A 16007-nucleotide genomic window follows, 5' to 3' on the forward strand; every position below is an offset into this window, starting at 1 on the left:
GGTAAAAAATTCAATAACCATTCAAAATTATTTATATTTTATTATCATATTCAACACACGTTATAATTTTTACCCGTAAAAATATACACAAATCAGTTTAATATCACTCAAATATTATTACTTTACTATATAATATAAATGCTTTAAATTTTAATTGAATATCTACACATTTTTGGGACATTATGGGCAGTGAGTCAAACTCGCATTCATTCAATTCCACTTATTCGTACCACTAATTCACGAAAATTGTATTTAGTTATTTAGTTCACCGTTAACTATTGCGTAACAGTTATATTAACATTCATAATTGCTAAGTTTTCACGCGATTTCACCGACAGCGTAATTTATCAACATATTTTTCTATAGCACGATATCTGCTCGGGGTCATGGAGTCTTTGAGCATTTGATTGAAGCGCGGGTCTTCTGCCAAAGTGACGCAAAGGTGTCGAGCGTGAAGCCTTGTTTCTGGGTGAGCGTCACCGAGGAGTTCTCCAGCGGCTCGTAGAACAACGATTCTCGGTTCTGGAGGGAGTTCTAGAATTTTCGATGTCCCATAGTGTCTCGCAAGTCTTGCTAATGCTTGAGCAGCTGCGGCTCTAACTGGTCCCGCTCTATGTGTAGCGCCGCGCCTTGCTAAAGCGACTCCTGCTCTTGCACAGCCCGCGCCACAAGCGACTCTACCTAGAGCATTCGCAGCTTCTGCTCTTAGGAATCTATTCGCATCCGCACATCGCTCTAATAGAGCACAGGCTGCTTCTTCCACTTCTGGCTCTAGTATTTTTCCGCGATGTTCGAACAATGTTCCCAATGCTGCGCAAGCTGCTCGAGCTACTCTAGATCGTAGGGATCGCACGTGAGCTGAAGAAGAACGGACAACAGCTCGCCAGCTTGCAGCTGGAGCACGAGCTGTTTCATCTGCTGCAAGTCTTTCTATTTCGACCAACGCACTAACTATCGCCTCCCAGTCTTCATGGCGAGGTGGTAAGATGGTCTCTGCTAATGCTGTCCGAACATCGCGCTCTATAATTCTCTTGGGCTCATCTTGTATGTGAACACTTTGTATTGATTCACTTGAATGATAACTGGCTGGTCGTTGTGATGTTACAGATTTTTCGCTCTGCGGCCGCGAAACTGTACTTTCAGCTTTCTCCACAGATTCTTGTGAAATTGTTTGTTCTAGTTGTTCTCCTAGTTTTTCTTCTTCTGGTTCTCCTGCCGATGTTTTGTCGTCAAAACTTGGTTGAGATTCATTTGATTTTTCAGAAAAATCTTCGACGTGTATGGAAGGAGTACGAGCTCGAAAAATAACTTCAGTTTTCTGCGTTTCGTTTTCCGTCGGTTCCGACACATCTTCAATTGTAAGTTTTTCATCTTTCACAGGGGTTGAATCTACCGCCTTGTCTGTATTATTCGTGTTAGCACTGGAATCTCTGAAACAAAGATATAAAATATATAAAAATATTTCCTGCCCGAGCTGAATCATGAATCAAATTGGTGCGTGGAACAGCTCCTGAATACCCGTCTAATAACAACGTAATAACCAAAAGAGACATCGCATAAACAGCCGTTTCAAAACTTCTCTACCTATAAGTCCTAACATCAAAGTAAACTAGCACCGCATTTATATCTAAAAACGTCGGATTATGCCTACCGCGTATGCACGGGCAGGTCAGCGACGAGGTCGGGCGCGAGCGCGGGGCGCACGGGCGCGGCGCCGCAGCAGCACAGCCGCATCCGCCCTGCGCCGCGACTCACTCGCGACTGACGACACAACTATCTACCCCGCAATCCACACCCCTGATAACCCGGAAGTGACATACGCATTTATAAAATACTATTCAAATTTGCTTGATAGCAAGGTCCTTTTCAAATTCGCTTCAAGGTTGACCTAGGATAGCGTATTTATAGCCAATTAAGCAGTTATTAGCCAACGGTCAGTCCTAAAGTGGAGCGATCCGACGATAGCATAAATGGGTCGTCTATGAACGAGCCGGCAATTTCTGTTTATGTGGGTTACTCGGGTCACGCAATTACACCAAAAGTGACCCAAACGCTCACAGGTTATTCGAATAAATTATCGTCCTTTAATAGATAATCAGATTATTGAAGTTGAAGCGATTAGTGTAGGATATTAATTCCCGTATCGACCCAGTGACCCGATTCTTCGGTGTTCGCCCGTTTGAATGATGTGTGACCTAGCTAATGTTCGTAAACGTTGTTCCTTTCGTTGCTAAGATACGAATACAAACTTGTCCTTAAGATATTGCTGTTAAAGGCTGTTAATTATTACCACTATATTGTATTTTTGTTATGTAACTATAAATAATATTGTATTTTTTATTCCCTGTTTACGAAAACTGTCAAAATAATTCATGTTCAATTTTATGTAAAAGAAACCTTCCTTTATATTTATTCTCATATCCTAGATACCTATTTTTGAGGGTTGTTTATGTTTACCTATTCCTATTACACTAGACTTCAAGACTATTAACTCCTTAACGACACAAACTGTTTGACTAAATAATAAAAGCTGAAGACCTTTTGTATTTACGACGTTAGACTAGGGCAATTGTTATTTACAAAGCAATAAAAACTAGGATATTCCTTCGATGTTATTACAGGAAAGTACTAGGCAAACATGAGTCAGGAAAAGGGTGAACAAATGGTATAATTTGGGTATAATAATAGACTAGGTTCAATTTGTACGAAACATGGGGGAATAACCCCTAGAAAAATAATAAGATTAAATATTGTTAATAAAATTTTCTACGTGTTTTTTTTTACCTGACAAAGATTCTATGAAAAGGGATTATACAAATACGTTAAATTTTATAAATATTTAAAAATCGATGCAAATTCTACATGAACCAAATACCGATAAAGCAGGCACAAAATAAAATGACAGTTATAAAATTCCACAACACGAACGATTTCCTAGAATCAAGCCTAGAATCAACAAAGTTTAGTGAAATGTATCGATTGTAAAGAAAATTCATAACGATTGCTGGGCTTTCAGTAAAACTCATCAAATATGTATAAAGTTCAAAACCTCGACAGCTGAAGCTTTCCCGTAGACAAGGTCAAACCGAGGGTTATTAAGATTTACAGGGCCGTAATTATCACAAGATATACGCAGTTAACATGGGGCCATAGAACATTTGTGTATATTTTTAACTAGCTTTCCGCCCACTTTGTCTAAAACTAAAAATATTGTATAGTGAAACCTTCCTCAAAAACTACTGCATCTATGAAAAAATATCGCATTAAAATTGCATTGTTTTAGAGATTAAAACAATAGGGACAGACAAACAGCGACAATGATTTTGTTTTATTGTAGTGACTAGTCCTGGCTAACCGGGGACATAAAAACTAAATGAAAAATAGCCTATGTGCTGAAGGAAAAAGCAGCTGCAGCTTTCTGCTTGCTGGTGGAAGAATTTTTGAAATCGGTGCAGTAGTTTTTTGTGTGAAACTATTACAATCAAACAAAAACAAAGTTTTCCTCCTTACAACATTAGAGTAGATACCCTATAGCATTAAAATATTACGAAATATCAATAATCAATGGTCTTTGTAAAAACCACGGAAATAAATAATAAATACCAATTACCATGTACCGTTAAATTACTAACAATAGCTAAACTCGGACAAAAATAATTTTTTACAAAAATAATTTCTAATGTAAAAGGATAACGCAATAAACTTCTATCATCGTACAATATATTTTTATCTTATTAATCTTTAATGTGTTATAACATCATAACATTAGTAAGTTATGTTACAAGTATGTACATACCTTTCACTTAAGTTTGCTTGCGGTTTGACATCAAACACCCTTCCTGGTGAAGTACTACCTACAAATGAAATATAAACTTCATTGTGGGAATCTAATATGGAATCTCTTTTGTCTTTTTATTATCATGAAAAGAACCAATTATTCCTTTAAAAAACTACATAAGTATATAAACAACTTTTTTTATGTTGATTTAGTCTAGTTGTGATCGCTAAGGAATCCTTAAATAAATCCAAATATTTATTGTAACTAAAAAGTTTAAATATGTAATATCTGATTAGGGCCCCGTGACTCTGGGGCCTTTGTTATTATGTTAGTTTTAAAATGCGGTAATAAACATATATTTGTTAAGCGATGATTACTTTTGAAACCTTATTTTTTAAATTATGTAAGTATGAAACGAAATGATATTAAAATGAAATTTAAACAGGCATGCGAAGTCCGGCTTTTTAGGTCAATTTAGAATTTTAAAACTTGATAACACTAAAATATGACTAACTTCTATTTATTTACTTTGCCTTCATTAATTCAAAAAAAAAAAAAACATAACTAGGTCCCTAAATTACTAATATAATTTCAAGTATAAGTATATTTTTACCACACCCGAAAAGTAAAAGGAAAATTGATACATATATCAAAACTTTATTTAATTTCCAGTTTTCTTTTTGCTTACCAGAACTTTTCATTTGCTCTTATAAAAAAGAGCATGTACGCATAATTGTCAGAAGTGAAACTTCTTTAGCAAGATTTAAGCAAAGATACTAAATCGTCGCCTTACTCAATGACGTCACGACATTGCCATGACGCGTCCTTGAAATTTTACTCACAACATGCCTCAAGAAGTTTCACCTCAAAAACACAAAGACAAATTAATTAATGAAGGAATATTACCAGGTAATGGAGCAGAGTCTGGTAATGGCCGTAATCTTCTCGGTCGCGGTGTTGGTGCGGGCGGAGTTGATCGGGCACGACGGGTTGATACCGGTAATTGTGATCTGTACCCACTATTTAAATGAACAATGCTTCTTTTAAACCACCAAGTTATCAATAAAACAACGAAAAATTATACACAGTGGGAATTTTTTAAGCATAGCTTCTATCGCGGGCCTTAAGCGCGGGGACCGAATCGAGAAATTCCGTAACGAAAAAACCTCACGCTCCCCACTCCGACGGGCGGAGGTGTGGCTTGCAATAGCTTTATCGTGGCAGTACCCGAGTGTGTGAATTTTTTATTTCATCTGAGTGTTATAAGTAGTTCTAGAACTCCTTTAGTCATGTACAAAAAATAAATTTTGTTATTCAAAAAAATTGTAAATCTACCAAAAATAAAGGTCCTTACTTCGTAAACTGAGATGATCGCACGCTCTCCATAGGTCTGCTTAGCCGATCTCGTAACTGGTGAATATTATTTTTTTTAGTTTTAGTTTTAGTTACACTTACACTATTCAAATAAAGGATTTGATTTGTTTGGCTTAGGTTAGAGTGAGCTTGATCAAAAAACCAAGCCAAAAATACTTAAAAAAAACAAAAAAAGGTAGCAATAAATACCTTATTACAAAAGATATCAGCTTGTGAAGACCCAGAGAGTCTTCGTCTCACAGCAGCCAATACTGCAGCGGGTCCTGCCGCTCGAGCCAGACATAACGCTGATCTTAATCTTGCTTCTTCTAGCTCTGATTCTGGCAGCTAAATAAATGATAATTCTAATGTTAATTTTAGTAGCTAATTAAGAAATGAATAATTATATTAACTGAAAATAGACTGAAAAAAGGATTGCTATCGATAAGGATATTGACCTTGAAACATAACAGGCCAACGTACGGCCAATCAAAACGTAAATGTTACGTCTTAAGGCAGTATTATTACCAGTGTAAAAAGAAGCATATAGGTTGTCTAGCGCCTCTCCGCTCTAAGACATCATGGTATAGGGGATGCCGGATGGTCAGTTTAGTGGTCAGTTAATGGTCAGTTAAACAGACATTAACATTAAGGACACAATAAAGAACTTACCCTTATAACATTCGGATCAAACACCAATTCGACCAAGTGATGCAACGCAATCCTTTGCAACAAGGCATGTGGTAGCGCATTGGGAGGTGGTTCTCTAGTAGTTCTCTCTAGTAAAGTTGGTAAGAGTTGTCGAATACAGTCTGAACTGCTGTTTCGAACTATTGCACATACCACACCTTCGGTTGGGGCTTTTGTTGCTGGTATCTGGGGGGATGTAGAAAGCAATAAATTATTATAGGTAGTAAAATAAAAACACGCTAACTCATGAAATTATTGTTCTATCACCGATCCTAGATAAGTGTAAGTTGGAATTAAATCGGTCTGTGTTTAAATAGATTTAAATTTAATCACGTCGCGTCGGTTACATGCAAACTTACAGATGAAGCACGTTGAAAAGTTGCTGATAATTATGAAGTAAATGATGATTACAAGACAGGTGAATGAATGACAGGCTTTTGTACATTAATAAATCAAAATTAGTACTATAGTGCAAAGCAATTTAATAAATAATTCTGAATTTGATTTACAGTCAAGAGTGGCTTACTCGTGTCTACGGTAAACCGTAAAAGCACTGGAAAGACCTATTTTAGCGAAATTAATGTCGAATGTTGAAGTAATTCATGCTAACCAAGTTGAAGGATTAATCAGCAATCATGACTAACACAATGGAAAATTACTTGCCAATCAGTAAAATAATCAGAAAATAATAAAAGAACTAACCAAGGGCAAATAAGCATTTAAGCATTAAACCATTACTATTATTTAGGAGAATTGCTTTTCAAATGTAGTTTACTATCACCGTCATACCTTGGTTATTTATTTATTTATTTAAAACAATTAGGTTATACTAGTACCGAACATGTCTTTAAGAAATAACAATGAAACTTTTACAAACCTATCATTAGCTAGGTACTATAATTTATTTTAGTATATCATGATTATATTAAAGAAATTTTTCATATCGGTCTACTCTGGTTTGGTAAGGTTACACCTCCTACTAACTAATCGCTCTTTCTATCGACCTTGGCTTTTCTTATTATGTTACAGCTTTGTTGCTATATTAAGTATAGCTTAATAAGAAGTTCTAGAAATTCATCAATGTGGAAATAGCTAATCTTTTATTATCCGAAGATAATCCTTTTATGGTAAATTTCCTTATATACTATATATATATATATAAAGTCAAAATTTTTTATTTCATCTGAGTGTTATAGTTCTAGTTTTTATGTTATGGGACAGCAAACGAGCAGGCGCGCCGCCTGGTGTTAAGCGATACGCGCCGCCCATAAGCATCCACTCCACTGGGAAGTGGATGTGTTGCTGTCCTCAGGAAAGGGGAAGGATATATATAGTACTAAGTTTCGAACACATTTTTCAACGATTACACCTACTAGTATCTTCTTCTAGTATAGATATTAAGTCTATTTTCTATTTTTAACCACATAACAAAAAATCCCGAGATAGTAAAATATACAATGTTAATTAATGTAAGAGAGAAGATGTTATTTAAGTGGTAAAATAATTATGGAGATTGGTCAGCAGATAATTATTGTAGAGTTAAATTGTAACAAACAAACCATAAAGCTAAGCCAACATTAACATGAATAATTTCCGCCCACAGCTTTCAAAGAAAAACCCGCATAGTTCCCGTTCCCGTGGGATTTTCGGAATAAAAACTATACTATGTCTGCAAAAGTCATGAAAATCAGTGCTGCAGTTTCTACGGGAAGGAGTAACAAACAAACACATACTAGACATGGATAATAATATTAGTTTAGATATAAAATGGGGGATGATGTTACTTGCGTCCGTGGGATATACCATCTAATCCTAGATCCACCCCACACGTGTCCCCTGGGTGGTGCCAATCAAGTAACAACGCCGAGTCTCAGGCGGCGGTTAACTATCCTGACGAGCGAAAGCTTGCAAGATGATGATAGGAAATGATCATCAGCCCGTAAACCCTTGGTCATGTCTCGGGGGAACGGTGGTCTTGGCTTAATCGCCTGGGCCAAGAGGTAGTCCTCCTCTATAAAAAACCCCAATTCTAAGGTGGGATACGCGCCGATAGAATGAATGGCTGATGGGTTATCAGCTCCTAGCGCCAACCTCAATGGACCCGGCTAACATTGTTGTACAGTGCCTTCACACGGGAATGGGCGTTACCCTGTGTGTGACTTTCTAATCGACCCTACTCGTGGGAACAGAAATGGAATTGTCTCAAAAAAATACAAAAGCTACTGAATCCAATAAACCGCAAAATAAAACACTAACACAACAATTATTTCACCCAGCCTTGTTCAACAGGACTAGAACTCAATCTTTAACGAACCTAGACATCACCTCTCCATCCCAAACACAAGCACCTACTTGTGAAACCGAAAATGATGTATGGACGGAAGTCCCTATCAGAAAAAGACAGCGTGATAGTCCCGAAAACAATCCAACACAAAAACAAAAAAAACTTGACACCTACTGGCTAAGTCAAACTACTCCAACTTCTAACAGCTTCTCAGAATTGGATAAGGACATCCAAGAACCAACAAATAGTAAAGATATTGAAAAACCTGTCAAACCACCTCCGATATTTGTGGACAGAGTTAGCAATATAAAACCACTGCTTAAAATGTTAGATGACGTAGCAGAAAACAATTACGAGGTGAAAATCCTCCGGAATGAACAAGTCAGAATACAACCCAAAACTGCTGAATTATATACCAAAATAGTTAAGGAACTAAATGGAAAAAACACAGAATTTTACACATATAAACCTAAACAAGACAGATGTTTTAAAGTAGTGATTAAAAAACTTCACCCATCCACTGACCTGGAGGAAATAAAAGCTGAACTGGAAGCATATGGGCACAGAGTACAAAATATCTGGAATGTCAAACAAAGAATTACCAAAAAGGCCTTGCCAATATTTTTCATAGAAATAGAAGCCAACAGCAATAATAAAAACATTTATGACCTAAAGAGCCTACTACATTGCCGGATCAAAATAGAACCACCTAGACCGAAGCGAGACATACCACAGTGCGCAAACTGCCAGCAATATGGTCACACTAGGAAATATTGCTTCAGAAAACCAAAATGTATTAAATGTGCTGGTGATCATGCATCAAGTAACTGTGAACGCAAAGGAAGGTCGGACTCAGTTAAATGTATACTTTGTGAAGGAAACCATCCTGCAAACTACAAAGGATGCTCTGTTTACAAAGAACTTCAAAAAATAAGATACCCCCCGGAACCAATTAAACAAAGACACGTAGATAAGCGTAAAAGTAATCTGAACAAAGAAACGACAAACCATATTAAAGAATTTTCTGACAAGCTTACATATAGCCAAGCACTAACATCCAAAAATGAGGGTTCTCATTCACAACAAAATAATGAAAAGCAAATGACATCAGAGAAAACCACAGACATGAAGGAAATGATGAATACTATGACACAGCTCATGCAGCAATTGACTTCTATGACACACCTTCTAATGGAAATTATGACAAAATTATCACATTCAATGCCCTAAAAATTGCGATATGGAACGCTAATGGGCTCCCACACCACATCCTCGAAGTTGAGATGTTTCTAAAAACAAACAAAATTGATATCTTCCTATTATCTGAGACACACTTCACTAATAAAAACTACATTAATATACCAAACTATATTTACTACCAAACAATGCACCCAGATGGCACAGCTCATGGTGGTTCCGCAATCCTAATAAAAAACAACATCAGACACTACGAGACACATAAATATAGCACTCCTGAAATACAAGGGACAAGTGTAGTTGTTGAAGACTGGCGTGGTAATCTCACTGTCACTGCACTGTACTCTCCACCAAAACATAATTTAAAAAAAGAAGATTATATCCGCTTCTTCAGATCATTAGGACCCAGATTCATTGCAGGTGGGGACTACAACTCCAAGAATACTCTCTGGGGATCACGCTTAACCACTCCGAAAGGAAGACAGCTCCAGGCAGCCTTAAATGACCTTCAATTAGAAACGGTGTCTACCGGTGAACCAACTTACTGGCCAACAGACCCAAGAAAAATTCCAGATCTGGTAGACTTCTGTGTTATAAAGGGCATCCCATTAAATAACTGTAAATGCAAATCCTCTCTAGATCTGTCATCAGACCACAGTGTAGTACTAGTAGAAATATCTGAAAAAATTATTAGAACTGAACCTGCGACACGTCTGCATGGTAAAAATACTGATTGGGATATGTTTCGCAGAAGTGTAGAGTCCTGCATAAACCTCAAGCTATCGCTGAAAACTCAAGAAGACATAGAACAAGGTGTAGAACATTTTAATTACTGTGTTCAGAATGCAGCCTGGAGCAGCACTCCTGCTTCCAAAAGGTGTGACAAAGTGGACTGTCCAATGCCCATTCGCGAGCTGTTAGCGGAGAAGCGAAGAGCGCGTAAACTGTGGCAGCAAACCAGATACCCAAATGACAAAACACGTCTTAATAACATATCAGCCAAGCTCAAAAAACTTCTTCAAACTGCACGAGACAACGATATCGAAAGCCGCTTGCGTAATCTGGACGCCAAGGCTTCAAGTGACTATTCGCTCTGGAAAACCGTAAAGAAGCTAAAAAGACCCATCAGTCACAAGCACCCTATTCGGAAAAAAGACGGCACATGGGCAAAGAGTGATCCAGAGAAGGGAGAAACCTTTGCGTCTCATCTAAAGGAAGTCTTTGTTCCAAATCCTTGCCAAAAAATTATGTCAACCGATATGAAGAATCGCCTTAAAAGCATTGATGATCCCTACCAGCTTGATCTCCCATTAAAGAAAATAAAAAAAGGTGAACTTATAGCGGTTATAAAAACTCTGAAACAGAATAAAGCTCCTGGATATGACCTTATAACTGTAAAAATGCTGAAAGAACTACCAGACTCAGCTTTAATATTTTTGACTCAGTTGTTCAACTGTATAATATCGAGAGGCATTTTCCCACGGCAATGGAAAGTGGCACAGGTCATAATGATCCTGAAACCTGGTAAGGCCCCAGAAGAAGTGTCTTCTTACAGGCCGATAAGCTTGCTTCCTATTCTTTCCAAAGTAATCGAGATTCTTTACTTGAAAAGGTTGAACTTCGTAATAGAAGAAAACAAAATCATACCGGACCACCAATTCGGATTCAGACAAAAACATGGAACCACAGAACAAATCCACCGACTGGTAGAAAAAATTCACAAAGCTTACGAGGCCAAAAAATACTGCAGTGCAGTGTTTCTTGATATATCACAGGCTTTTGATAGAGTTTGGCATCAGGGCCTGCTATATAAAATAAAAACTAAATTACCAACTAATCACTTCATATTTCTCAAGTCCTATCTAGAGGACAGACACTTCCAAGTAAGGCAAGGAGAATACGTAACGACCCTTCACAAAGCTCATGCCGGAGTTCCCCAAGGAAGTGTACTCGGTCCTACACTGTACCTGCTATTTACAGCTGACTTGCCCATGACAGATGGCGTGGTAATTGGAACTTTTGCTGATGACACTGCAGCCCTAGCAATCCACGAAAATCCAGTACAAGCTAGTGCAAACCTCCAAGTCTGTCTTGATAAAATTACTGAATGGTTATCAACCTGGCGAATTAAAGCCAATGAAAATAAGTCTGTACAGGTAACATTTGCGACTCGTTACGGCTCGTGCTCTCAAGTGTCTCTCAATGGAGTACCTATTCCTCAGGCTGATGGCGCGAAATACCTTGGCGTCTATCTGGATCGCAGACTCACATGGAGAACACATATTTTTACTAAACGTAAAGCCCTTGGCATTCAACTGAGAAAAATGTACTGGCTCCTCAACAAAAAATCCAAACTCTCGTTGGAAAATAAATTACTTTTGTACAAAAGCATCATTAAACCAATCTGGACCTATGGAATCCAGTTATGGGGAACTGCTTCCAACTCCAATATCGAAATCCTGCAAAGATTTCAATCGAAAATGCTTAGACTAGTCACAAACGCTCCTTGGTATGTTACAAACCAACAGTTACACCACGATCTTAAAATTCGAACAGTTAAAGACGAAATCAAGCACTCTATGAGCTCCTACAGAAAAAGACTTGATGAACATCCGAATTCTTTGGCCATGGATTTAATGAAAAACGACACAAAATTCCAAAGACTAAAAAGAAAAGCTCCCATTGATTTATAAAAAAAAAAAAAAAAAAAAAAAAAAAAATCAAAAATAATAATAATAATAATACGGCTGGCATCACTGGATCGCCTGCCCTACAAGTCTCAATCCATTCATAACCAAGTGCTGAATGTTCTTGAACAGATTGCATTTATACATACAAAAAAAAAAAAAAAAAAAAAAAGATATAAAATACATACAGCATCACTAAGAGCCCACATATGTTCCACGAGAGACAGTGCAGCCGGTTCCACGCGCAGAACATTATCGGTTTCCAATAACGCGCTGTGGAGCTGATCTGCTGCTTTCACTGCTGCTATCCAATTTTCCTGATAAAATAATAGAAATTTATACCAATGAACTTAAATTAATTGATTTACTGGGTGAAACAAGTAACTATGTATATACTAATTCAGACTATATTATGACTTTTAGGCAATAATAATAGTACTTAACTGTCCTATAGAGTATAGACAGTAAAAAGTATGAAAAAAGTAACACACGTGTACAGAAAAGACTGTGAAATAAGTTTTTCCTTCACATCTATAAACGAAACAACACAAAAAAGTAACCATAAATCTGCAAAATAAAAGCTAAAAATCTGGGTCCACTATTATCGTCCTACAACATCTGTAGACATTTTTATGTCTGGGCACATAAATTAGCATGCAAAGGACAAAATGTCCAGACGTGTCAAGGGTGAATAATAAACAGACGAAAATAAAAAGTTTATTCTTTACGTTACGTTTAGTTAATTACTTTCATTGGGCGTACAGATTACTTAAGCACATTGCTTGGTTGACCTAAAATTACATTTCGTAAAAAATTTGAAATAGTAAAGTTTATATAATATGCGATAAGATTAAATAACTGTTAAAAACACTTATAAAATAACTTATATTGAAAATGTAAAGATTTATTTCGCACAGACTCTTGCACAATTATTTAACTATCTCAGAAATACCGTCGGTCGTGGCTAGCCACGATTCTAGCATCGCATGGCAAAATCAACAGACCTAATTTCTAAGTTTTAACTGATAGCTAAACTTTTCATAATAGTATATGATGTGCTTACCGTATTATGCAGTTGATCTGCTACATGCTTAGGCACAATACCTAGAGTCTCCCATTCATATTGCGTCTTCAGAGGAGAAGACGGCCGCGGAGATAACATCAAGGATTCAGGGGGAGATGAGGCGATTAGACTGAGAACAAATCTAGAAAACAAATTATATAAATTAGGACTAAAGCGTATGTGAGTTTGTATTTTACAGATAGAATAACATTGAATAAGTGCATTAATTATTTTTCTATGGTTTTTTATATGTAACTACATCAATGCCACGAATATTTTCAAATTAGTTAAGCCAATGAAATAAGAGTTAGGTAATTTTTGCTATTTGGTAAATAAAGCTAATTATAAACACTTACCCATTTTTCTCTACACTCACTCGGGTTTGCTGTCGTCTTGGAGATAACGTAGGACTCCTTTGTAAATTATGTAAAACTTCCACCTCTCTATGAACTTCAACTGGACTCGGCACCTTTTCAGGAGACCTCACATCGGTAAGAGTCAACGCAAATCCCGATCGATCCTTCGGTTTTGCATTTTCCTTACCGTATTTAAAATAATCATACAATTCACTTAGGGATTTAGATTTTAGCGTATTGGTCTTACCATTACTGAGCCCATTTCCTTTATTTATAATTGGCAATGGTATTCCACTTTTCTTAGGCAACGTTCGGTCTTTTTCATCGATTCTCGATTCTTTTTTTAATTCTTTTGCTTTACTCAAAATAGAAGGTTGTTCTGATACCGCGGATTTGTCTATCAAATCGGAATGCCTGTTTTGATTGATGTCATCTTCACTATTTAACAAATTATCACTATCCGGCGTCCGTATTTTAACACTTTCACCACCAAAACGAACTTTCTTCACCACCACGTCAGAATCTTCTTCTGACTCAACTTCACTATATTTTAAAAACATTCTATCATCACTATCACAGTCTTCATCACTGCCATTATTTCTATCAGATTCAGTTTCATTTTGTTCTAAAACAGTCATAGTAATCGCCGTATCTGAATCAAACTTTATTTCTGTTTCAATAATCACTTTGGCAAAATTGTTATTGTTCAATGGAATCCTATACGTCTCAGATTCCGATGAGGAGTCAGTCGAAAAGTTAAGAGGTATTGTTGTTGAATTATTTAAAATACGATTAATTTGCATTAAGTGTTGAGTGCGTGGTCTTCTCGGAGCGTAATAAACATCCATTGAGTCTTCGTCGTAAATTTCACACAAATACCGAAATTTTTCCTGTATCCTCGAATCTAGTCTGGAAAACAGCAACATATAGTCACGTGGTCCACACACGCGACGCAGTTTCATTAATGATCTTAGAGCCACGTCTCGATGAACTGGATCAAATAACTTTTGACCTAAATCTTCAAATATAGGGTACAGGTCAAGGTCTCTGCACCTTCTTTTCAAAATACCGACGAGGGCCGGTATCGAAAGTATTAATCCCGTCACGACATTTATTTTGAAGTTGATATCAGCGGAATGGGGTCGTATGTTATTGTAGGAACACTTGTCTAATATAGCACGTGATGCACATTCCGGTTCTTCGCAATGCGTGCAAAATACCTTCAAAGCGTCCAACGCGGCTTTTCTTACATTCGGCGAGCTATATCCAAGATTGTCGATCACTTGATCAAAGGGGAAGGAGAGAGCATTATTCGAGAGCGGTAGCAGATCAGCAAGGACGCGTAACGCATGCAACCGTACTTCCCATTCCGGGTGTGTGAGTCGATCTTTGATAGCTGTATAGAGGAGTTGCACGTCAAGATCTGGAGGTAAGGCACGGGCTCGTAAGACGCGGTCCCAGAGGGGTGCAAGGGGCGGCGGCGGCGTCTCGGGCAGTTGCATCGTGGTGGACTGCCGCGTGTGGCGTGCCCGCTCGCGCCGCCTTGCTATACTCAACTGGGTTAATGATCGAATAGTAAGCCACACCGCCCCTGACCAATCGATGGATATAAACACAGGTGGTTGTATATGTTATCGTAGTTCACTCCAGTCCATAGTCTGGTCACTACACTTACGACTTGAAAAATATATTGAAATGAGTGTAGTTGTGAGCTTTTGTTAACGAGCCCGCATTTGTGGAAATCGATAGTTTTGAATGTCAATTTAATATTCATATATCGGTAGACAGTTTAACTGTTAAATATGTTAATATATTCTGAGATAGTTAAAAGTATTCTACAAAATATGCACATTAAAAAAATAATAACTAAATATAATTATGTACACATTAAAAAATAAAAACTTTACAAAGACAAGTCACTATAAGTAACATGAGTCATGACCATCTTTTCGATTGAAAGATTAGATGCTATCACGTTAGCAGAAAATTGTCCCAGGTCAGCTTTCATATACTTAGGTAAGAAGAAAATGACCTGAAAAGACACGCAATGCCTATTAAATTACCTATGTAGTTGCAGATACATATAAGTTCTATTTAATTTCGGGAACTATTGTCATTATTAATTAATAAATAATGTTAATTATATCAATGTCAAATGTATTTATTGTTGGTGTGCCTAATTATAATAAATAAATAAATAAGTGATATACCTACTATAATTAAATGGAAATGAACGTATCTATTATCCTACTTCGGCACTTAGCATTACTTATCTAGGTACTATTTTTATTGGCGTTATAGGTCATCAATTCACGAATTTCTCATATTTTTCATGATGTAATATAAAAAAAAGTTATTCATCTCTAGTAGTGCATAAAACATGACAATTAGTATTATATGTAAAGTAGCTAAATATTATAAAATGTATGTTAGTATATTGGTGTTAGTTAGTTAGTCCAAGTTTAAAAAAAAACATGATTAGAATGCAATTGCCAATTACATAGAAGCAAGTGATCAGTAATTAATTACTTACGTCGTATTATGATAAAAATAATAAATATAAGTCTAGACTTTTAATTTGTGCATAACATTAATGTAA

General features: G+C 36.8%; 1 protein-coding gene across 2 annotated transcripts; it reads right to left on the bottom strand.

Moving 5' to 3' along the window:
• Positions 1-61: 61 nt before the first annotated feature.
• On the bottom strand, positions 62-15516 carry LOC123693580. Of its 2 annotated transcripts, none has more exons than XM_045638744.1 (9): positions 13409-15516; positions 13053-13194; positions 12178-12306; positions 5804-6007; positions 5342-5479; positions 5133-5188; positions 4685-4788; positions 3797-3854; positions 62-1430 (listed from the first exon to the last, which is right to left on the bottom strand). In XM_045638744.1, the coding sequence occupies exons 1-9, from the start codon at positions 14908-14910 to the stop codon at positions 329-331; spliced, it is 3435 nt and encodes a 1144-aa protein (XP_045494700.1). In that variant the 5' UTR covers positions 14911-15516; the 3' UTR covers positions 62-328. The 2 variants fall into 2 exon arrangements, with proteins under 2 accessions (XP_045494700.1, XP_045494699.1); XM_045638743.1 differs by having other exon boundaries at positions 4685-4797.
• Positions 15517-16007: the final 491 nt, after the last annotated feature.

This window comes from Colias croceus, chromosome 8, assembly GCF_905220415.1.
Source record: "Colias croceus chromosome 8, ilColCroc2.1".
Lineage (NCBI taxonomy): Eukaryota > Metazoa > Arthropoda > Insecta > Lepidoptera > Pieridae > Colias > Colias croceus.